This window comes from Rana temporaria, chromosome 8, assembly GCF_905171775.1.
Source record: "Rana temporaria chromosome 8, aRanTem1.1, whole genome shotgun sequence".
NCBI lineage: Eukaryota > Metazoa > Chordata > Amphibia > Anura > Ranidae > Rana > Rana temporaria.
The window spans coordinates 17,438,211-17,460,374 of record NC_053496.1 but is presented as its reverse complement, the minus strand read 5'-3'; the positions used below and the strand labels follow the sequence as shown (position 1 = coordinate 17,460,374).

General features: G+C 48.8%; 1 protein-coding gene across 1 annotated transcript in view; it reads right to left on the bottom strand.

The window, feature by feature from the left end:
* Positions 1 to 549: 549 nt before the first annotated feature.
* ABRAXAS2 (abraxas 2, BRISC complex subunit) overlaps positions 550 to 22,164 on the bottom strand; it is a 36,685-nt gene continuing 15,070 nt past the window's right edge. The window contains exons 3-9 of the mRNA XM_040361352.1: positions 19,088 to 19,124; positions 16,778 to 16,844; positions 15,889 to 16,079; positions 9,928 to 10,047; positions 7,858 to 7,942; positions 7,646 to 7,760; positions 550 to 1,269 (exon numbers count right to left, since the gene is read on the bottom strand). Coding sequence (XP_040217286.1) covers positions 881 to 1,269; positions 7,646 to 7,760; positions 7,858 to 7,942; positions 9,928 to 10,047; positions 15,889 to 16,079; positions 16,778 to 16,844; positions 19,088 to 19,124 — 1,004 coding nt within the window. The 3' untranslated portion in view covers positions 550 to 880. The remainder of the gene's footprint in view (positions 1,270 to 7,645; positions 7,761 to 7,857; positions 7,943 to 9,927; positions 10,048 to 15,888; positions 16,080 to 16,777; positions 16,845 to 19,087; positions 19,125 to 22,164) is intronic.

The following is a 22,164-nucleotide window of genomic DNA, read 5'->3' as shown; positions in this document are numbered from 1 at the left end:
ACATTATATATATATATATATATATATATATATATATATATATATATATATATATATATATACACACACACATATATACGGTTAGCATTACCACATGTCATATGCAGACCGTGGACGCTTTGGTTGCTACTACTCGGGCAGTAGCTATAAGTTGAGGTTGGTAGGACAGTTGTACGCGATCAAGGAAGAGTTGGGTTGAATTTCACGTGAAACCTTTACCTATAACAATTAATCAACCAATGAATATAAAAGCGGAAGGGAAAAAAAAAAAACACGAATTTCCAAGGGTAAAGGGCTAATGTGCAATTTAGTAAAACGATCGTATAATTTAAAAGAAGCATGGGTCGGTGAATACAGAATGGGGCATTAGGAGGATTAAGCAATTGATGGCCAAGGAACCAGAGCAGAAAACCCCCAACGTCATAATGTTCGTGTTTTTTTTTTTGCGCTCCCTCATAATGCGTAATAGTCCCCCCCCCCCCCCCCCCCCAGGGCTGCTGTGTGAATGCTTTTGGCAGCAGATGGGTTAATTGTAATCATTAATGAGAGAAAAAAAAAAAAGAAAAGAAAAATAGGCTGTGAATTGCTTGTCCCGCCTCCCTTATTTACCAAGTCATCCCTTTAATCTACATAATGTCTCCGCAAGGTACTGGCTCGAAATATACATGAGATATAGGACAGGCAGCTCAGTGTACTTTCAGCTCAACAGAACTGATGTTGCAGAAAATCAGTGAGTACAGGAAGCTGATGGGAGTTAAAAGCTCACACATAAGTGGCTGGGAAACTCCCAAATAGCTGACAGCTTCACATTGCTTACATTCCACGTTACATCGCCAGAATCCCTATTTATTGGTCTGAGGGCACAAAGCGGGGGGGACAGTCACTGCTGTGCCAGCTCCCCGTCCGGCTGCGTGCTGCCGTGGTATGTCTGCTCCTCTGCCATCTCGCTGTCGGGGGAATCTGAACGGTGCCGCAACTTTTTATGATCGCTCTGCGAGTTGTCTGTGTCTTCATTCACGGACGTCTTAGAGGCACCTGTAACGCCGTCTTTTATATCCTGAAGGAGGCGGCATGCTGCGCCCACGGCCTGCGGCCTTGGCATGTCGGGGGGGCTATCCACACCGTCGTCCGCATTGACGCGGTCTTCTGAATAAGGTGGTGGAAGGAGGTCTTGTGGTCTTGATGTGGCACCTTCGCTGTCCCCAGAAGGAAACGTTACCATGTTCTCTGCAGGCACTTCTGTCTGGATTAACATGGACTGAAGCAGGTCTAAAAAAATAAGAAAAAAATTCAAATTAAAGTGATTGCAAAGTCTAGTTTTTCTCTTTTTTAAAAAAAATAACAAACATATTATACAGACCTGCTCTGTGCAGTTAGTCTTGCACAGAAAAGCCCAGATCCTCCTCTTCTCGGGTCCCTCTTTACTGCTCCTAGCCCCTCCCTCCTTTTTGAGTGCCCCCACGGCAAGCGGCGTGATATGGGGGCACTGGAGCCGAGTCACAGCTCCCTGTGTCCACTCAGACATGGAGCTATGACCCGGACCCACCCAGTCTTGTGATTGGCTAACTGACTTTGCTTAACAGCCATAGGAGCCAATGGCGTCGCTGCTGTGGTCTCAGCCAAATCAGGAGGAGAGTCCCAGACGGCTAAGACACTCGTGCATATCGCTGGAGAGAGAGAGATGGGGCTCAGGTAAGTTTTAGGGGTTGCTGGGGAGGCTGCTGCACGTGTTTACTAGTTAAAAACATTTTTTTTTGCTATAAAATTACTTAAAACCTCCAAACATTCTACATTTTTTCCCCCCCAACACCCTAGAGAATAAAATGGCGGTCATTGTAATACTTTTTGTCACAGCGGTCTTACAAGTGCACTTTTTTGGGGAAAAAAATAGGATTTTTGTACTCACCGTAAAATCCATTTCTCTGAGTTCGTGGACGGACACAGCAGCATCTTGACCTTAGGGTATTATCCTCCTTCTAGGAGATTGACTAGGCAGAAAAACAGCATGTTAAGCGTTAAACACTTCACACAGTACAGCACCTCCCAGGGGCGGGTCCCCCGGGTACATCCCACTCTCTGCCTCATGCAGCTCCAGTTCGTAAACAAGCAGTACAAACAAGGAGGGGTGGGTGCTGTGTCCGTCCACGAACTCAGAGAAATGGATTTTACGGCGAGTACAAAAATCCTATTTTCGCTTCCGTTCATGGACGGACACAGCAGCATCTTGACCTTAGGGACGTAACCAAGCAGTGTCAAAAAATCGAGGGGTGGGAAAACACAGCAAACCAACTTCTCCCCAAACAAACCAGAGCTCCTCAACGGAGGAACTGCAACCTTAAACAGCCGCCTGCAAAACCTTGCAGCCAAAGGAGGCGTCCGAAGATGCACCCACATCCACCTTGTAAAACTTTGAGAAGGTGTGGACCGTCGACCGAGTCGCTGCCTTATACACCTGTAAAACAGACGCCTGATGGCGGAAATCCCAAGAGGCACCAATTGCCCTGGTTGAATGCGCCGTAACCGGGAAGGGGGGCGTCCGCCCCTTTAGAGCATAGGCCTGAAGCACGACCTGATCCACCTAGAAAATGGTGGCCGGCGAGACTGCAAGACCCTTCTTAGGACCAGTCACTGACACGAACAGTGAATCAGACCTCCGGAACGGAGCCGTAGCAGACAGGTACACCTGTAGGGCTCGAACCACGTCCAAGGAATGCAGCGCAGTCTCTCTTGGGTTCGCCGGCCGAGGACACAAGGATGGGAGAACAATGTCCTCATTAATGTGAAAGGCCGAAACAACCTTAGGAAGGAATGACGGCTGCGGACGCAGCACCACCATATCCCTGTAGATGACCAAAAAGGGAGCCTTACAAGACAAGGCCGCCAATTCATAAACCCGTCTGACCGATGCAATTGCCACCAGAAAAAAACACCTTCTGGGAAAGAAACCCTTGGCGCCTAAGCCAGGCCGAAAGGGAGGGACACGAATTGAAAGTGGTCCTCCCCGACCGCAAAGCGCAGAAATCTCTGGTGCTTTGCGCATATGGGGATATGCAAGTACGCGTCCTTGAAATCCTAGGACGCCAGGAAATCCACCGGATGGAGCGCCGCTACCACAGAGCGAACTGACTCCATCCTAAATTTCTGCACCCTGACAAAACAGTTGAGGGCCTTGAAATCCAGGATTTGATGGACCCCTTCCTTCTTGGGGACCACAAACAGATTGGAGTAAAACCCCTGAAACCGTTCCAGTAAAGGAACCGGTACGATCACCCCCCTCACCAGCAGATCATGAACAGCCCCAAACAGGGCCTCCCGATGACCCGGAGGAAGCTGAAGGTTGGAAGGAAAAAATTTGTTTGGTGGACAAGAGAGAAACTATATCTTGTACCCCGAGGAAACTACTTCCCAAACCCACCGGTCGGAAAGAAGTGACATCCACCGAGCCGCGAACTCGCAAAGTCGGCCCCCCACCCGAGAGACGGGCGCGGGCTGATTTTCACGCGGAAGCAGGCTTTTCCACAGGCTTTTTGGGCTTGCGGAACACGGGCGCTTCTGCCCTTCAGCGGGCGCCTTAGCGGCCTGGGAACGTTTACCTGCAGCACCGGGTGGACTAAAAAAAACGCTTGGGTGCGGAAAAGGAGGGCCCCAGCCTACGGCGAGACTCCTTACCCTTACCGGATTGTGGGAGCAGAGTGCTCTTACCTCCCATGACATATTTTATAATGTCATCTAGAGAAGCCCCAAAAAGCCTTTCATCCTTAAAGGGCAAGTCCACCAAGGCCTTCTTAGAAGACTGGTCCGCGGATTAACACTTCAGCCAGATAAGGCGGCGCAACACCACCGCATAGGCCGAGGCTCTGGAGAGCAAGGGAAGCGTATCCAGGGCTGACTCACAGACAAATTTAAGGCCCTACCCCCAACTGGTTGGCCAGCGCCACACAGTCCGGAGGAGCCTGATGCTCCTCCAACTCCTGAAGCAACAACTTTGCCCGTTCAGTAAGTGTATGAGACACTAGAGCCCCGGCCAAGACCGGTCTCACCGCCGACCCCACCACCATGAACAATCTAGGGGGTCCTTGAAAGCGGGAGCCCCTTCCACAGGCAACGTGGTCGCCTTGTTCAGTCTGGACACAAGGGGGTCCACTGACGGAGGAGATGTCCATTTCTTCATGAAATCCTCCTCAAAAGGATAACGGGCGGCAAAACATCTTGGAACAGAAAAAAAAAAAACTTTTGCAGCCGATCCCATTCCTTGTACAAAAACGTTTCCAGATTAGGAACACAAAGAAACTATTTTGCAGTGCGGGCCGGCTTACAGAACCCAAAAGGGACCGACATCTCTGATGTCTCCGCCGAATCCTCAATTTTTTGAGTATCCCGCACCGCAGTGATAAGAGCTCCCACCAGCACCCCATCATGCGCCGACCCTGATGCAGAGTCATCCTCACTGTCCGTGTGGACTGGGCCTGCATCCTCTGACACCTCGGAACCAGGGACCGGGAGCAGAGGCGGGGCCCGATTCCGTGTCAGAGGCATCCCCAGAAGAAGGTGGGGGGAGGGGGCGCTTTTTAGCCCCCCTTTGGCCACGCGCCGCTTCTACCCGACAACGAAAGTCTCTAGGATTGCCATCATAGCACCCACAGAGACCGCAGGTACAGGGGCACTAAGGGTTAACTCCAGCATGTCTGGGGGAGAAGCATCCGGTTCGGACGCCATGCTGACCCACCCTTTTGCCACCCTTGGAATACAAGGCAAGATCCACAGGCCACCCTCCCGGCTGCAGCAGAGAACAGGGGACCCCCCAGAGGACTCACCACCCGACCAGGCCTGTACCGCCGCTGTCTGCCTCCTAGAGTGCTGCCCCGTCCCTCAGGAAGTGTGCTGGAGCCGTTCGCGCCATTATTCTAGCCACTAGAGGCAAAACACCTATCCAAAATGGCCGCCGACACACCGCAGACCATGCGGGCTACAAGAAAATGGCCGCCGAACTCCAATAAAAGCGCCCAGCGCCACCAAAATGGCGGCCGCAGTGATACACCAAAAAAAACAGCACACAGCAGCAGCAGGCCCCCCCCCGCACACACAGCAAACGACAGCACCCCCCCCCCCGGAGAGCAGACACAGCCCCCAGCCCCAGGACGGAGCCCCCACCTCACAGCCGACCCAGAACGTAGGGAAGGAGGGGGGAGAGAGGAAAGCAGGACAGACCCTCAATCAACCTCCCCAGGATTGCCCAGTCACACCACCCTGCCAAAGCAAAGGGGACTGCTACTTACCCGTCCTGCGACAACCGGCTGGAGGCATCCCAGACAGAACCAACGTCCACGCGGTTACGGCATGGCTGTCGGCCCAGCACACTGTGACACGGACATAGAGCCCGGTCATATGTGTGCCCTGGAGCGTATAGCTCACCGGCCACCCATGGAGCAACGGGGCATTTCGTGGACGGCCCAGCGTGTAGCTAAAAGGCCAGCACACGCTCGATGGCCGAACTGGGGGGACTACAAGGATCCAGCCTGTCACCCAGTCGGCAGCTGATTGTAGATCTCAGGATCCAAAACTGCAGAAAACAAAAAAGAAAAGCAAGAAAAATGCAAAAAAATCCCCAGGGCACATGGGCCCATAGGAGCCATGTCATTCTCCTTTGCTAGGCAGAAAAAAACTGAGGCTGTAGATGCAGAGAGAGGGGGATGTACCCGGGGGAACCGCCCCCTGGGAGGTACTGTACTGTGTGATGTGTTTAACACTTAACATGCTGTTTTTCTGCCTAGTCAATCTCCTAGGAGGAGGATAATACCCTAAGGTCAAGATGCTGCTGTGTCCGTCCATGAACGGAAGAGAAATACACCTTGGAATTAAAAAATAAGTAAAGTTAGGCATTTTTTTTATATGTTCTGAAAGATAATGTTACGCTGAGTAAATTAATACCCAACATGTCACGCTTCAAAATTGCGCCCGCTCGTGGAATGGCGTCAAACTTTTACCCTTAAAAATCTCCATAGGCGACATTTAAAAGAAATTCTACAGGTTGCATGTTTTCATTTAGAGGAGGTCTAGAGCTAGAATTATTGCTCTCGCTCTACCAACCGCGGCGATACCTCATGTGTGGTTTGAACATGGTTTTCATATGCGGGCGCTGCTCACATATCACAGATCGGTTTCCTCGGCGGTAAAAAGTCAGCCGGGAAAACTGAGAACCTGCTTGGTAGCTTTTTCCCCCCTACACAGGGTCGGGCTTCCTGGCAGGAAAACTGCCATGAGAGCTTTGGTTGGGAAACCCGGCCATGTGTATGCTCCACCACAGGCTTTCCCCAAAGAAAAACTGTCGGCTTAAAAACCGCCGGGAATCCCGGCAGGAAAAAAAAAGAAAACTGCAATGGAGCATACACACAGTCAGTTTTCCCCGGCCAAAGGCTGTCATGGTAGTTCTCCCGACAGGAAAACTGGTCATGTGTACGAGGCATAAGAGTTTTAACCACTTAACGACCGCCGCATGTATATATACGTCCACAGAATGGCACGTACAGGCATATGGGCGTACATGTACGTCCCTGCCTTTCCGCGGGTCGGAGGTCCGATTGGGACCCCCCCCCCCCCGGTACATGCGGCAGTCTGGGAGCGATCCGAAATGAGGGGGCGGCTATTCGTTTCTAGCCGCCCCCTCGCGATCGCTCCCCGGAGCTGAAGAACGGGGAGACCGTATGTAAACACGGCTTCCCCGTGCTTCACTGTGGCGGCTGCATCGATCGTGTCATCCCTTTTATAGGGAGACACAATCGATGACGTTAGACCTACAGCCACACCCCCCTACAATAAACAATGCAATTTAAATGCATTTTTTGCTGTGAAAATGACAATGGTCCCAAAAATGTGTCAAAATTGTCCGAATTGTCCGCCATAATGTCGCAGTCATGAAAAAAAAAAAAAAAAAATCGGATGATCGTCGCCATTAGTAGTAAACAAATTATGATTAATAAAAATGCAAAAAAAAAAAATATACCCTATTTTGTAAACGCTATAAATTTTGCGCAGACCAACCGATAAATGCTTATTGCGATTTTTTTACCAAAAATATGTAGAAGAATACGTATCGGCCTAAACTGAGGAAAAAAAAACGTTTTTTTATATATTTTGGGGGGATATTTATTATAGAAAAAAGTAAAAAATACTGAATTTTTTTCAAAATTGTCGCTATATTTTTGTTTATAGCACAAAAAATAAAAAACGCAGAGGTGATCAAATACCACCAAAAGAAAGCTCTATTTGTGGGAAGAAAAAGGACGCAAATTTTGTTTCGGTACAACATTGCATGACCGCGGAATTACCAGTTAAAGCAGCGCAGTGCCTCTGGCCACATGCGGTACTGCACACCCCAGAGGCTTAAATCCTGCTCGTCTTGTGAGACAACACTCGCAAATCGAGTCAAGATTTAAAAAAATATAGGTCGTATTGCAAAACGCTTGTAAACCGCGTTACTCGCAATCCAAGGTTTTACTGTATAGCCATGTATTGTCTAACATGTCCCACATTATTTCCAAGGTCTCTATGATGGTGGCCCCTCTACAGGATGCCGAATGTCCAATGACGCCACACCATCTCTGCTTGATGGGCAGCATTGTTCCTCCAACTTGGTTCCCAGACTTACTTTCTTTACGCTGCTTTTCTGCTTTCCTCTTGGCAATTTGTGCTTGCAGCTCGTTTACTTCTAGTTGATGGGATTCAACAATCCTCTCACTTTTCTCCACCTCCTCGCACACAGCCTGGGGGGGGGGGGGGGGGGGGGGACAAGACATGGGAGGCAATGAGTGGCACATATATACATCTCTGAACACAAACATCACAGAGAGAGACGCTTACCTGCACTTTTTCCTGCAAAGCGTTATAAACCTGATAAATTAATCGAATGTCCTTCATCACACCATCTTTATCAAAAAAATTGGTACTAAAACAAATAAAATGAAAAAGTTTATTTGAAAATGTATTCACACATATGAAATTAGCATTTTTATTTCTATATAGCAGTGCTAAAATAGCCTAAAAACTATAGGCACATTTGTTTTTTTTCCCATTTGTGGATAGAGTAAGTGAGGGATCTAATCCCTATAAGGTTCATTTTTGCCATCTGTGTCCCATTGGGGAGATTTCCCTTCACTTCCTGTCCCATTGTCATACAGGAAATGGGATAAAATCCCGGCAAAGGGAATCCCTTGGGGCCCTCCTGGCCACAGAACTAGTGTCCCCATTGGAAGATTTCCCCTCTATTACTCTTCTAGGACCAACCCAAAATTTGGGGATTTTCTTTTACTTTCAATGATCATGGTATACACTGAGACACAGACCGCAATAAAAACTGACAGGGGGGTTCTAATCCCTCTCCACTATTTAAAACAAAAAAGTTTTGCCTTTAGTTATACTTTAAAGTAGAACTCCAGGCTAAACTAGTCATAAACATGTTACCTCCCCCCTTCTAACACCTATGCCAGGGGTGTCCAAACTTTTATCAAAGAGGGCCAGATTTGGTGAAGTGAACATGTGTAAGGGCCGACCATTTTGCCTGACATTCTTTGAACCATTAAAATTTGGTCTAAGTGTGTTCGTCCGAGTACTAATACACTGCCCAACAAGAATTCTCCTGCCTTGTGGCTGTGTGTGGTGAAGAGATGAGCTTGGGCGTATTATTTGGATATACCGTATTTAATCGGTGTATAACACGCACCTTCACGTTAGGAAGGAAGTTTCAGGAAAAACAAATGTAAATAAAGAACTGTGAAGCAAAATAAGGGTCATTGCCCATCATTGTCCATCTGCAGTCTCGCCATTGCCATGAATGCAGCCTCTCCATTGCCCATCTGCAGCCTCGGAGGGGGGGGGGGGGGGGGGGGGGGGGGGGGGGGGGGGGGGGGGGCGGACAAGCGCCAACAGATTACATACAGGAGAATCTCCTGTTTACACAGCAGCCTCCAATGTCCCGCCTCCTATGATAGACAGAGGAGTCGTCCAATGGCAGCCAAGGAGACGAGACTTCCTATGAGGGAAGCCGCAGAGTAAACAGGAGATTCTTCTGTATTTAATTTGACAGCACTTGTTCCCCCCTCCCTGTTCCCTCTGAGGCAGCGCCGATAAATACAGTATATATCCAAATTACCAGGGGGGCCACATTAAACTGAAAAGGGGGCCACAATTGGCCCCTGGGCCGGACTTTGGACATGCCTGACCTATGCTGACTAACGTGTGTAAGAAAGATGTACTGTATATACTGATTTACAGCCCACTCTGGCCTGGTCACGTGATCCTCTGTCAGCCAACGTCTATTACCGTATATACTTAGTATAAGCCGAGTTTTTCAGCACATATTTTTGGTACTGAAAATGCCCCCCCTCGGCTTCTACTCGAGTCACCTTTTTGCACCTGATCTCCCGGACTTTAAAGACCGGTACCGGCCGGCTGTAGGTGGGGCTATATGGAGCGTCGTGCTCGCCCCCTCCCTTGGACTACAGGAGAGTCAGGACGCTCTCTACGTTGCAGATAGAGAAAGGAGCTGTGTGTTGGTGGGCGTCCTGACTCTCCTGTACTCCAAGGGAGGGGGTGAGCATGACACTCCACACCAGGGAGAAACCCTCGCATTACTGTGTGGAGTTACAGACAGAAGAACAGGAAGTGAGGATTTCTCAGAAGAAATAAGGACATTTAAAAGCAAAATGGAAGGATGAGGTAAGTGAAGGAGGACTGCACTAAGGTAAAGGAAGCTATTTAGGAAAAAAATAAAATTGTAAGCTCTGACAAAACAATTAAGCACATGGTTGGTCAGTGACTCAGACTATTAAGGAGCAGCATAACACCAAGACCAATTGCATTTTAAAAATGTGCGTTGCAATATCACCCCTCATATCATAAGCAGCTGCTGATCCACATAACGAGGATACTGACCCGTGCTCTTTGATCACTTTGGCGTAGTTCTGAGATGTGTTTGGCACTGACGTCACTTTATATTCCTGCTGACTGGTGGTGCCCAGGTTTGGAATTGTAAGAGACACTCTCTGGTTATACCTGGATAATAAAAGAAGACAAATCACCTTTTAAAAACCATAGAGCGAGGCTGGATTCGAGAACGATGAGCATTAATAAATCATTTATTTAAACATCTCACTGTCGAGGCTTTCCATATAGACGACTCTATTCTCTGAGTGATTTTCCTTCTCTGTGTTCATTTAAGGTTGGGAAGCTGCCATGCAAGCCTTGGCAATCTATCAGAAGCACACATAAAAGGAAATCTGAGACGCAACATAAGCCATAACTAAAGTAATGAAGGTTGGACTTGCCCGTCTGCTTCAAAGTGCTCTATAATGGGCCATGATAAAGCACTTCTAGAAACTTTTCTGGACCACAGAGGGCAGGAAATGGATCTAGCAATAATGTAGGCGTTGTGACCTTACACAACAGATCTTTTATGATTAGCTTTGTAAACACAACACCCGGAAGTGTACTTTTGCTTTGCTGTGCATTTCTAATTTCTCATGAAATTCTTAAAGTGCAGTTCCACCTAAAAATGGAACTTCCACTTTTTGGAAACCCTCCCCCCCTCCGGTGTCACATTTGGCACCTTTCAGGGGGGAGCAGATACCCGTCTAAGACAGGTATTTGCTCCCACTTTCTGGCATAGATCCCCTCGGTGACCTACGCCACTTCCGGTGGCTACTCTGTACCCCTGCTGTGTTCTGGGAGACGCACAGCTCCCAGAACACAGCTGGGACCAGTGAAGACGCGCAGCGCGACTCACGCATACGCAGTAGAGCAGGGCTTGACAAATTTACTTGGAATCTAGGAGCCAGCTAAAAAAGTTAGGAGCCAGGTTTTTTTTTAGTTTTTTTTTTTTAACGACAAAATTGATGGCACAGTGGTGACAATTGATGGCACAGTGGCTGCGTTTGGCATGTCACAGTGGTGACAATTGATGGTACAGTGGCTGGGTTAATGGCATGGCACAGTGACTGCGTTTGATGGGATGGCACAGTGGTGACAATTGATGGCACAATGGCTGCGTTTAATGGCATGGCACAGTGACTGCATTTGATGGGATGGCACAGTGGTGACAATTGATGGCACAATGGCTGCTTTCGATGGCATGGCACAGTGGCTGCTTTCGATGGCATGGCACAGTGGCGGCATGGCACAGTGGCTGCTTTCGATGGCATGGCACAGTGGCTGCTTTCGATGGCATGGCACAGCGGCTGCTTTCGATGGCATGGCACAGCGGCTGCTTTCGATGGCATGGCACAGCGGCGACAATTGATGGCACAGTGGCTGCGTTTGGCATGGCACAGTGGTGACAATTGATGGGCACAGTGGCTGCAAAGTGAACAATATCAATATGCCTGTGCCCAAACTCAGTGTTGCTAGTGTGAACCATAAGTGCAAAAATCCTATAAATTATGGTTTTAAAATTGTCTTTTTAGCTTCTCTTTACCTTTAACCTTGCTGTTCGCGCTCTGTGAGATCATGTGCAGCCTCCGGCCAGCTCCTTTCCTGGGACTCCCCGTGGCAAGGACTTGGTGGCACCGCCCCCTCAGAGAAATTCCCCAATCCCAGGGGCGAGAGGCAGCGCGCCCGCAGCCTGTGCTCTCTGCTTGTATCATCCCCGACCCAGCACAGCCGATGGCGGCTCCATGACATTTATGCACTCCGCCCGGCCGGCAGGCAGCTCGCCCCACTCCAGCCGCCTCGATGCATAGGCCGCAAAACCGCGGCACATCGCGATTACGGGTATGGGAAGGATGCGCGGCGACGCTCACAGGATACCCCAGCTCTGCTGCCATGGGCGCCAGGACGATAATTCTAGGCGCAACGGCGACCTGGCGCCCGGAATTTGTCGAATACTGCAGTAGGGAACCGGGAAGTGAACTTGCAACACTTCATTTCCCGATTCCCTCACCGAGGATGGCGGTGGGGACCGCCGGGAGTCGAGCGATTGCTCAGCTTTAGCTGCCGACATCGCGGGCACCCTGGAAAGGCAAGAGTCCCAATATTAAAAGTCACTAGCTGCAGTATTTGTAGCTGCTGGCTTTTAATATTTTTTTTCGTGGGACCTCCGGTTTAAAATTTGCTTTGTGGTATTCATCGATGGTCACTTCCCTGCACATTAAAGCACTGCAAATGCACAGCATCTTTTGTCTCAAATACGTACAGATACTAGGGTCTAGTAGACATGTGCATTCGTTTTCGTCCGAATTTCAGGTATTTTCGCAAGCACAGAAAACGAAAAACAAAAGATCCGACATAAACAAAATGCTTTATTTTCGTTGCGGTCGAATGTGCCTAACCTTAACTCTATTAGTCCAATATGATTCGACATAGAGAGAAAAGATTCGACAGAGAGAAAAGATTCGACAGAGAGAAAAGATTCGACAGAGAGAAAAGATTCGACAGAGAGAAAAGATTCGAGCAGCAAGCGGACATTTATGGTGCAATGCTCCGCCCATAGGCTATAGAAGAATTCTAATGTTGGTTGACTAGTAATAATAATTAATAAAATATAATTAGTATTAGTCATACAACATTAGAATTCTTCTATAGCTTTTAGGAGGAACATTCGACTGGAAATGTAAGATTGCGGCATCGTACAGTTTCGTTGCTGCGTCGAATCTTTTTTTTTTTTTTTTTTTTTAAGATTCCGTTGAATCTTCTTAGAACATTCGACAGACACCATAAGCCTTCAATGACAGATTCGACCTTAATTAATTTGGATTTTTAACGAAAAACAGGTATTTTCTGCTGCAAAAAGTTCGATCTGCACATTATATAAGGAGAACGCATATAAAATCCTTTACTTCTGGTACATGACACCTGACGTTTTCCACGCCATATACCCGACTACCTCTGGCCGCTGCTGGCGTTGTCAGCGGGACAAGGGAACTCTTCTCCATGTCTACTGGAACTGCCCACTGATCGTCCCTTTTTGGAACTCGGTCCAGCAGTTACTGGGCCGGCTTCTAGACAGGTCAATCCCCCTGAATTTTACCTATTAGGCTTGCCTTCACTGAAAATCCTAGCACCCTACAAGAAATTGACCCGGCATATCCTCACAGCGGCACGCTGTCTGGTGGCCTTACACTGGAAGCGCAGCTCCCCTCCCCCCCCCCACCCTTGAGGCCCTATATGCCAGGATAAAGGATGTGGAACTAATTGAGAAGATGACAGCCAGAATGCAGGACAGACTGGAGGCCCACGACAAGGTCTGGGAGCTGTGGCATCGTCGGGAGGAGGCATCCTGAGCGAGTAGCCGAACCACACTGATGACTTCCCATCCCATTCCATTCCCCCTTCTTCCTTGCCTTTCTTCTCTCCCCCCCCCCCCTTTTTTATTTTTCTCTCTTTCCCTTATCCTTTTCTCTTCTCGCGAGCCCACTAGTGACTCGTGATCGTTTAATAGTACACTGCTGCACAGAAATGTTTATTTCGTTCCATGCACTCAACTGGTTTATGTAGCTTATGCTCAGTACGAACTAGTCGCTCCCTCGTGAGAGGACACATAGTTGGTCAGACAGAGCTATGGATATTGTCAAATGTGTTAACGGTCACTCCACTGATTGCTGCTCACGAGGACTGTCTTGCTTGTACACATGTATTGAAAATCTCGAAATAAAACTGTTATCGATAAAAAAATAAAAAAAAAATCGCCTGCAAAACGCCCTTAAACAGCTGCACCATTCATTCCAGTGTGAAAGCGCGAGGGCTTTCACACTGGAGTGTTGTACTAACAGGACGGTAAAAAAAAAGTCCTGCTAGCCACATCTTTGGAGCGGTGTGTTTACCGCTGCTGCCCACTAAAATCAATGGGACAGCCCGGCTATACCGCTGGCAATGCGCTGCTGTAGCAGCGCATTGCGGCAGGTTTTAACCTTTTCTTGGCCGCTAGTGAACGAAATGCGGCGCAAATCCGCCCATAGCGTCGGTGGTAAAAATAGCAGCGTTTTACCGCCGACGCTATGGCCGGCTCAGTGTGAAAAGGGTCTAACAAAAGCAGCAGTGACAGTTATCATTCATGACATGCCTTGAATATCACGGTTCTGGGAAACCAATATATCAGGGGTCTCCAAACCCACGGCCCGCGGGCCACATCCGGCCCGCTTGTGTGTTTTAACCGGCCCGCAGTGTAAGCAAAGCCGCCACGTCGTCTTTTTTTTTTTAACAAGAGAACCTGAGGCGCGGCACCTCCCCTCTTCCAGCCCGCTGTTTGAAGTTACGAGCCTTTCCACGAGTGACGTCACAGGCGCGGCACCTCCCCTCTTCCTGCCCACTGCTACACTCGTAGAAGGATCGTTAACAAACAGCGGGCGGGAAGAGGGGAGGTGCTGTGCCTGTGACGTCACTTGCAGAAGGCTTGTAACTTCAAACAGCGGGCAGGAAGAGGGGAGGTGCCGCGCCTCGGAGAAGGGAGCTGCAGAAGACCTGAAGTCAGCTAGTATGGAGGTCAGAGGCTGATCATGTTATTGTGTTGCACAACACTGATAAGCACACTACAGGGGAGATTGCTACATTGCTGTGCTGATGGGGATATTTCTGAGGACATTGCTGTGCTGATGGGAACATTGCTGGGGACACCTGATGGGGACACCGGTGTCCCCATCAGCGGTGTCTCCATCATTGGTGTCCCCATCAGCAGTGTCCACATCAACGCTGATGGGGACACCGCTGATAGGGTTGCTGTTGATGGGGACATGGGGTCACTGCGGATGGGGACGCTGCTGATGAAGACATGGGGTCACTGCGGATGGGGACGCTGCTGATGAAGACATGGGGTCACTGCTGATGGGGACGCTGCTGATGGGGACACCGCTGATGAAGACATGGGGTCACTGCTGATGGGGAAACTGCTGATGGGGACATGGGGTCACTGCTGATGGGGACGCTGCTGATGGGGACACCGCTGATGAAGACATGGGGTCACTGCTGATGGGGACGCTGCTGATGGGGACACCGCTGATGAAGACATGGGGTCACTGCTGATGGGGACACTGCTGATGGGGACATGGGGTCACTGCTGATGGGGACACCGCTGATGAAGACATGGGGTCACTGCTGATGGGGACACCGCTGATGGGGACATGGGGTCACTGCTGATGGGGACATGGGGTCACTGCTGATGGGGACATGGGGTCACTGCTGATGGGGACGCTGCTGATGGGGACGCTGCTGATGAAGACATGGGGTCACTGCTGATGGGGACGCTGCTGATGGGGACACCGCTGATGAAGACATGGGGTCACTGCTGATGGGGACGCTGCTGATGGGGACACCGCTGATGAAGACATGGGGTCACTGCTGATGGGGACACTGCTGATGAAGACATGGGGTCACTGCTGATGGGGTCACTGCTGATGGGGACACCGGGTCACTGCTGATGGGGTCACTGCTGATGGGGACACCGCTGATGAAGACATGGGGTCACTGCTGATGGGGACGCTGCTGATGGGGACACCGCTGATGAAGACATGGGGTCACTGCTGATGGGGACACTGCTGATGGGGACATGGGAACACTTCCGATGGGGATGCTGTTGATGGGGACACCGCTGATGGGGATGCTGTTGATGGGGACACCGCTGATGGGGACACCGCTGATGGGGACACCGGTGTCCACACCATGATGTCCCCATCAGCAATGATGGGGACACCGCTCATGGAGACACTGCTGATGGGGACACCACTGATGGAGACATGGGGACACCACTGATGGAGACACCACTGATATTTTATTTTTCATAACCGATTTTTTTTTTGCGGCCCCCGAATACTTGTAAAATCTACAATGTGGCCCTCATGTTGAAAAGTTTGGAGACCCCTGCATTATATCAATGGGTTTGGTTCTGAATTCACAGTTCAGTGAGCCTACCTGCGATTAGGTCTGAAGAGCACATATTCCAAGGCATGAGTGGAAGTGTTGGCAGTTGAGATAAAGCCAATGAGAAGGAAGACGAGGTCAGGTACTCCGAGGATGCGAGTCAGCTGTTTGTGCAAAATCTGTTCTCTGTAGGACATCTGCTGCTGAGTGTTTCTCCTAAACTTGTACCAGCCAATCACGTTCTACACAAAAACACAAGATGAAGACAAATGACCCTTTACAATGTGTCACAATATATCAAGGTGTATTTTCAGTGGACAACATGAAAGGTGGTAAAGAATCAAGTCACAGTTATGACAGACTGAGGCCGCAATCAAATGAAAGTGGATGTAAACCCTTCCATATACCCAGTGAAGTGACTGGCCTCACGTGATACACAGATATGAAAAAGATCTTCCTACATAATCCATTCAAAGTGCAGAATTTTCATAGGATCCTTCCTGTTCTTCTGTCTGTAACTCCACACAGTAATGCAAGGCTTTCTCCCTGGTGTGGAGAAAGCCTCTTGAGGGGGAGGGGGCGAGCAGGAGGGTCAGGACGCCCACTAACACAAAGCTGCTTTCTCTATCTGCAAAGTAGAGTGTGTCCTGACTTGTCTGCTCGCCCCCTCCCCCCTCAAGAGGCTTTCTTCACACCAGGGAGAAAGCCTTGCATTACTGTGTGGAGTTGCAGTCAGAAAAACAGGAAGTGAGGATTTCTCAGAAGAAATAAGGACATTTAAAAGCAAAAATGGAAGGATGAGGTAAGTGAAGGAGGACTGCACTAAGGTAAAGGAAGCTATTTAGGGAAAAAAATTGTTTTCCTTTACAACCCCTTTAAATTACAGAGATATAATCAGAAACATAATTTCAATAACGTCATACTGGAACAATGATCATACTTTCCGTCTGTCTTTGAGAATCTGATCGAGTCTTTCCTCGTTGACAGTGCCAGCGTAATCATAGAAACTGCCGGAATTAAAAACAAAAAAATTATAATCACACTCAGATGAAGCGTTATCCGAAAACATAAAACATGATCACAAATTTGATAAAAAAAAAATAATAATAATTACAACGTATACTATAGAACAGGGGAAGACAACCTTTCAGAGGTTTAGATCTACCTGGACAACATGGAGATAAGCAAAAAGATACCCTTTGGGGGGGGGCAGGGTTGGTACACCCCTATAAAAAAAAAAGAAGGGGGGTCCAATAAAAACACATAGCGTTCTGTACCCCCCTCCCCCAACGCAGTGTCCTCTGCCCCTTCACATCACCCCAACACCCCCCAATGTAGTGTCCTCTGCCTCCCATAGCAGTGCTCTCTGCCTCCCATAGCAGTGCTCTCTGCCACCCTCCCCCCCCCAAAGTAATGTCCTCTACTCCCCTTCACATCACCCCCCCCCCACTACTGTGGTGTCATGTACCCCCAAAACAGTGTCATCTGCCATCCTGCACATCAGCCCCTCCACACTATAGTCCTGTAACCCCCCCTCCACATCTTCCCAACCTCCCCAATTTAGTAAACTCTGCCACCCATAACAGTGCTCTCTGCCCCACAGTAGTGCGTGCCCCCCCAAAGCAGGGTCCTCTGCCCCCCCCTTTCACATCACCCCCCCCCACTGTAGTGTCCTATAACCCCCAAAACAGTATCATCAGCCCCCCTGCACATCGCCCCCCCACTGTAGCCCTGTACCCAAACAAAAACAGTGTCCACTGCCCCCTTCCCCACTGTAGTGTCCTGTACCCCCCAAAACAGTCTCCCCCCCCCCCTTTCCCATCATAATATCCTCTGCCTCCCACCCCCCATCTCCCAAAGCAGTATCCTCAATGCCCTGCCAAACTGAAGTTTCCTCTATTCCCCCCTCCATCAGTGTCTCCCTCCCCCTCCATAGTTTCCTCCATTCCCCCGTCACCACATACACAGGGCTGATGCTACCACTAGGCAAAGTGGTGTTCCTACTCTCTACTTTCTGCAGCAAGTAACTTAGTCTCAACAGCAGGAGGCGGAGGACTGTGTTCCGACTCCCGAATTAATGGAAGTAAGCAAACATTTATTGAGGGGCCGCATTTGACGGGCACATTAAAAAGGTTGGATATACATGGGCAGGGCAAAGGGGGTGGAGCGGCAAAATGAGATTTCTCCTAGGGTGTCAAAAATCCCTGCATATACACACAGGCTTGTGTAGGTAGCACTTCCTACCTACCAGCGTGTGTACAGCAGAGATCAGGAGACGACATAGTGCTGGGGGGGGGAAAGCAGGAGCAGAAACTGCTGGAGCCAACATTTCATAGGGTGGCGATTAGTTGGTAGCAACCAATCACTGAGCAGCTCCTGCCCCCCCATTCAGCACTAAGCTGCCTCCCCCTCTCCAGTGAAAGAGAGAGCGGCGGAGACTGGGGGGAGGCGGGGCCATGGTCATGATCCACCTGTCGGTTCCCCGTGGTCGATGGTTTGCCGATCACCTCTATAGAATAACTGTTGGGACCCTTGTATAATACAAACTGCATGCAGCATTTCATGTCCAGATGGGAAGTGCCACATCCATTGCTCAGTCTGAGCCTAATGTAACTCTGAGCAACTGAGTTGTCGCAACTACCGCATTTATCGGCGTATACCGCGCACTTTTTTCCCCTTAAAATCAGGGGAAAATCGTGGGTGCGCGATATACGCCTATACTGTTGCAGCAGTGTTTTTTTTATTTAATTAGGCGCCGAGCGCCGCAGCCTAGAGCCGAGCGTACTGCGCACTCGGCTACGCCCGCAGCCACGCGAGAGAAGCCGAACAAACAGGAAATCTGGCTCCTCTCGGCTCGGCGCCTAATTCAAAAACAAACACCGCCGCAACCCCGGGTAACGTGCGGATGGAGGACTGGACGGACTCCGCAAACGGACACCTGGACGGACGCCGCAGACGGACCCCGCGCACGGCCGCCGGACCGAAAAAGGCCGCCGATGGATGCCGGGCAAGACACCAAAACTGTAAGTAATTCATTTTTTTCCAGGAATTTCCCCTCTAGATTAGGGGTGCGCGCTATACGCCGGTGCGCGCTATAGGCAGATAAATACGGTACTATTATTAGCAAATTAAATGACCCGTTTATATTATGTGATTGCCAGGACAGGTAACCACAATTTCACTGACTTCAGGTTCGACCCCCCCCCCGAAGTACCCTTGGCAGCAAGTTTTCCTTTATTGAAACACCAACCTGAATAATTTTGTACATGGCTCATGTCTATGGATCTCTAAAAGATAAAAAAAAAAAATTAAAAATGAAATACAGTTATATAAAATAGACACAACAGCAAAGATAAATAGACATTAATGGGCAAAAATATTGGCACCCCCTGCACCTCTGTCAGATATTGCACCACTTCACCCAGAAAATTGTTGCCGTTACAAATGTTTAGGAATTCTCATGTTTATTTTTTTTGGTTGTATTGGTGCGACACCAAAAAAAATAAAAAAAGTGAACAAAAAGCCAAATCTGACACATTCCATGCAAAAAACTCCAAGAATGGACTGGACAAAATTATTGGCACCCTCAATTTAATATTTGGTAGCAAATCAATCGCTTGCTGTAACCATCAATGAGTTTTACACCTCTCTATGGAAATATTGGACCACTTTTCTTTCCAGGTCTCCTAGATTGGAAGGGCTCCTTTTCCCCCAACTGCCGTTTTGAGATCTCTCCACAGGTCCTCTATGGGATTTAGATCTGAACTCGTTGTCCAGTTCAGTAATCTCCAGATCTTTGCCTTAAAGGAACACTAAAGGTTTGTTTTTTATTAGATCAATTGATTGCTGTAAGCTAGAGCATTTAAATATCACTTACCTCGTTTTTCCTTTTGACCTCCAAAATACAGTAATCCAGGTTTGAAAATGCCATTTCCTGTCTCTCCTCTTCTTGCTTTCCACCAGCATCTGAGCCGTTTTGCATGGTGGAAAGCAGAATGTGCTCACCCCCTCCCTATGACTACAGCCCTGCGTGAAGATGCTCTCTTATCCCTCACAGGCATGGAGGCTAAGCCTAATGGGAACTGTAGTTCCCATTAGGCCGTGATGTAGCAAGAATGAATGTGCACCGCAAACCAGGAAGTCAGTGAGAATAACGATTCAGGAGTGACGGAGGTGAATAAAACAGCTCGATTTCAACAGGTATCAAACTAGTTATAATGCAAAACATTACTTTTTACTTTATCAGCTACTGTCAGACTTTAATTTAATTTAAGAGGAAAATATTTTTGTCTTTACAACCCCTTTAAATCATTTCTGGGTGCTTTTTAAAGCGCGCTTGTGGTTATTGCCCCATTTTAAGACCCATGACCTCTGACGGAGACCCAACTTTCAGACACTGGGCCCTACAGTGCACCCCAGAATTCTTTAGTATTCTTCAGAATATCTTGCACACGGTCAAGACATCCAGGGCCTGAAGTAGCAAAGCAACCCCAAAGCATCAGTGAACCTCCACCATGTGTGACTGTATTCTTTTCTTTAACCAATTGACCTCTGGAAGATTTACCCCCTCCCTTCAATACCCTTCCATGTTTCGCGATACAGCACTGCGTTTTACTGACAATTGTGCGGTCGTGCAACGCTGTACCCAAATAAAAGTTACCGTATATACTCGAGTATAAGCGACCCGAATATAAGCCGAGGCACCTAATTTTACCACAAAAAAAAATAATGGGAAAACGTATTGACTCGAGTATAAGCCTAGGGTGTCCATGTGCATGCCTCACTGTGTCCATGCCTCACCATGCCCATGACTAGACTGACGTTTATCATAGGAGTCTATATAAGGGGTGCCCAGCTTTGAAATAAATAAATTGGTGCTCCCCAGCCGTAGGTCCCCCAGACAACAAATTTGGCACACTTATAGAGGATAAATGGGGCTATATGTGTGCCAAGGTCCAAGGGACCTACGGCCGGCACCAAGTCCCCAAAGTCTGGGAGATCAGGCGCAAAAAGGCGACTCGAGTATAAGCCGAGGAGGGCATTTTCAGCACAACCAATTGTGCTAAAAAGATCGGCTTATACTCAAGTATCTACGGTATGTCCTTTTTTTCCCCCCACAAATAGAGCTTTCTTTTGGTGGCATTTGATCACCTCTGCCTTTATTTTTTGCTCTATAAACCAAAAAAATACAGGACAATTAAAAAAAAAATCTGCGTATATTGAATGGTTTGCGCAAAAGTTATAGCGTCTGCAAGCTATGATTTTTTTTTGACTAATAATGGCGGCGATCAGCAACTTATAGCGGGACTGCGATACTGCAGCTGACATTCTGACACTTTTTGGGGACGAGTGACACCAATACAGCGATCAGTGCTATAATTACAAAATTACAGGATCATCAGAAAACTTGGAACGCAATTATTTCTTACAATATTGGGAAGGTGCCAATAATTTTGTACAGTCCATTTACGAGTTGTGTGGAATGTGTCAGATTTGGATTTTTGTTTCTCCACTTTTTTGTGTCCTACCAATACAAACAAGGAAAAACAAACATCAGAATGCCTAAAACATTTGTAATTGCAACAATTTTATGGGCGAAGTGGTGCATTATCAGACAGAAACGCAGTGGTGCCAACAGTGGCAGTCGCTCATGCAGGGCGCCAGGGCGCCGCCCCCCTAATCCGTGCATCTGGCCCCTAATATACATGCAGGGGCGCCGCCCCCCTAATCCGTGCATCTGGCCCCTAATATACATGCAGGGAAGCCGCCCCCCTAATCCGTGCATCTGGCCCCTAATATACATGCAGGGGCGCCGCCCCCCTAATCCGTGCATCTGGCCCCTAATATACATGCAGGGGCGCCGCACCCCTAATCCGTGCATCTGGCCCCTAATATACATGCAGGGGCGCCGCCCCCCTAATCTGTGAATCTGGCTCCAAATATACATGCAGGGGCACCGCCCCCCTAATTCGTGCATCTGGCCCCTAATATACATGCAGGGGAGCCGCCCCCCTAATCCGTGCATTTGGCCACTAATATACATGCAGGGGAGCCGCCCCCCTAATCCGTGCATTTGGCCCCTAATATACATGCAGGGCGCCGCCCCCCTAATCTGTGAATCTGGCTCCAAATATACATGCAGGGGCACCGCCCCCCTAATTCGTGCATCTGGCCCCTAATATACATGCAGGGGAGCCGCCCCCCTAATCCGTGCATTTGGCCCCTAATATACATGCAGGGGCGCCGCCCCCCTAATCCGTGCATCTGGCCCCTAATATACATGCAGGGGAGCCCCCTAATCTGTGCATCTGGTCCCTAATATACATG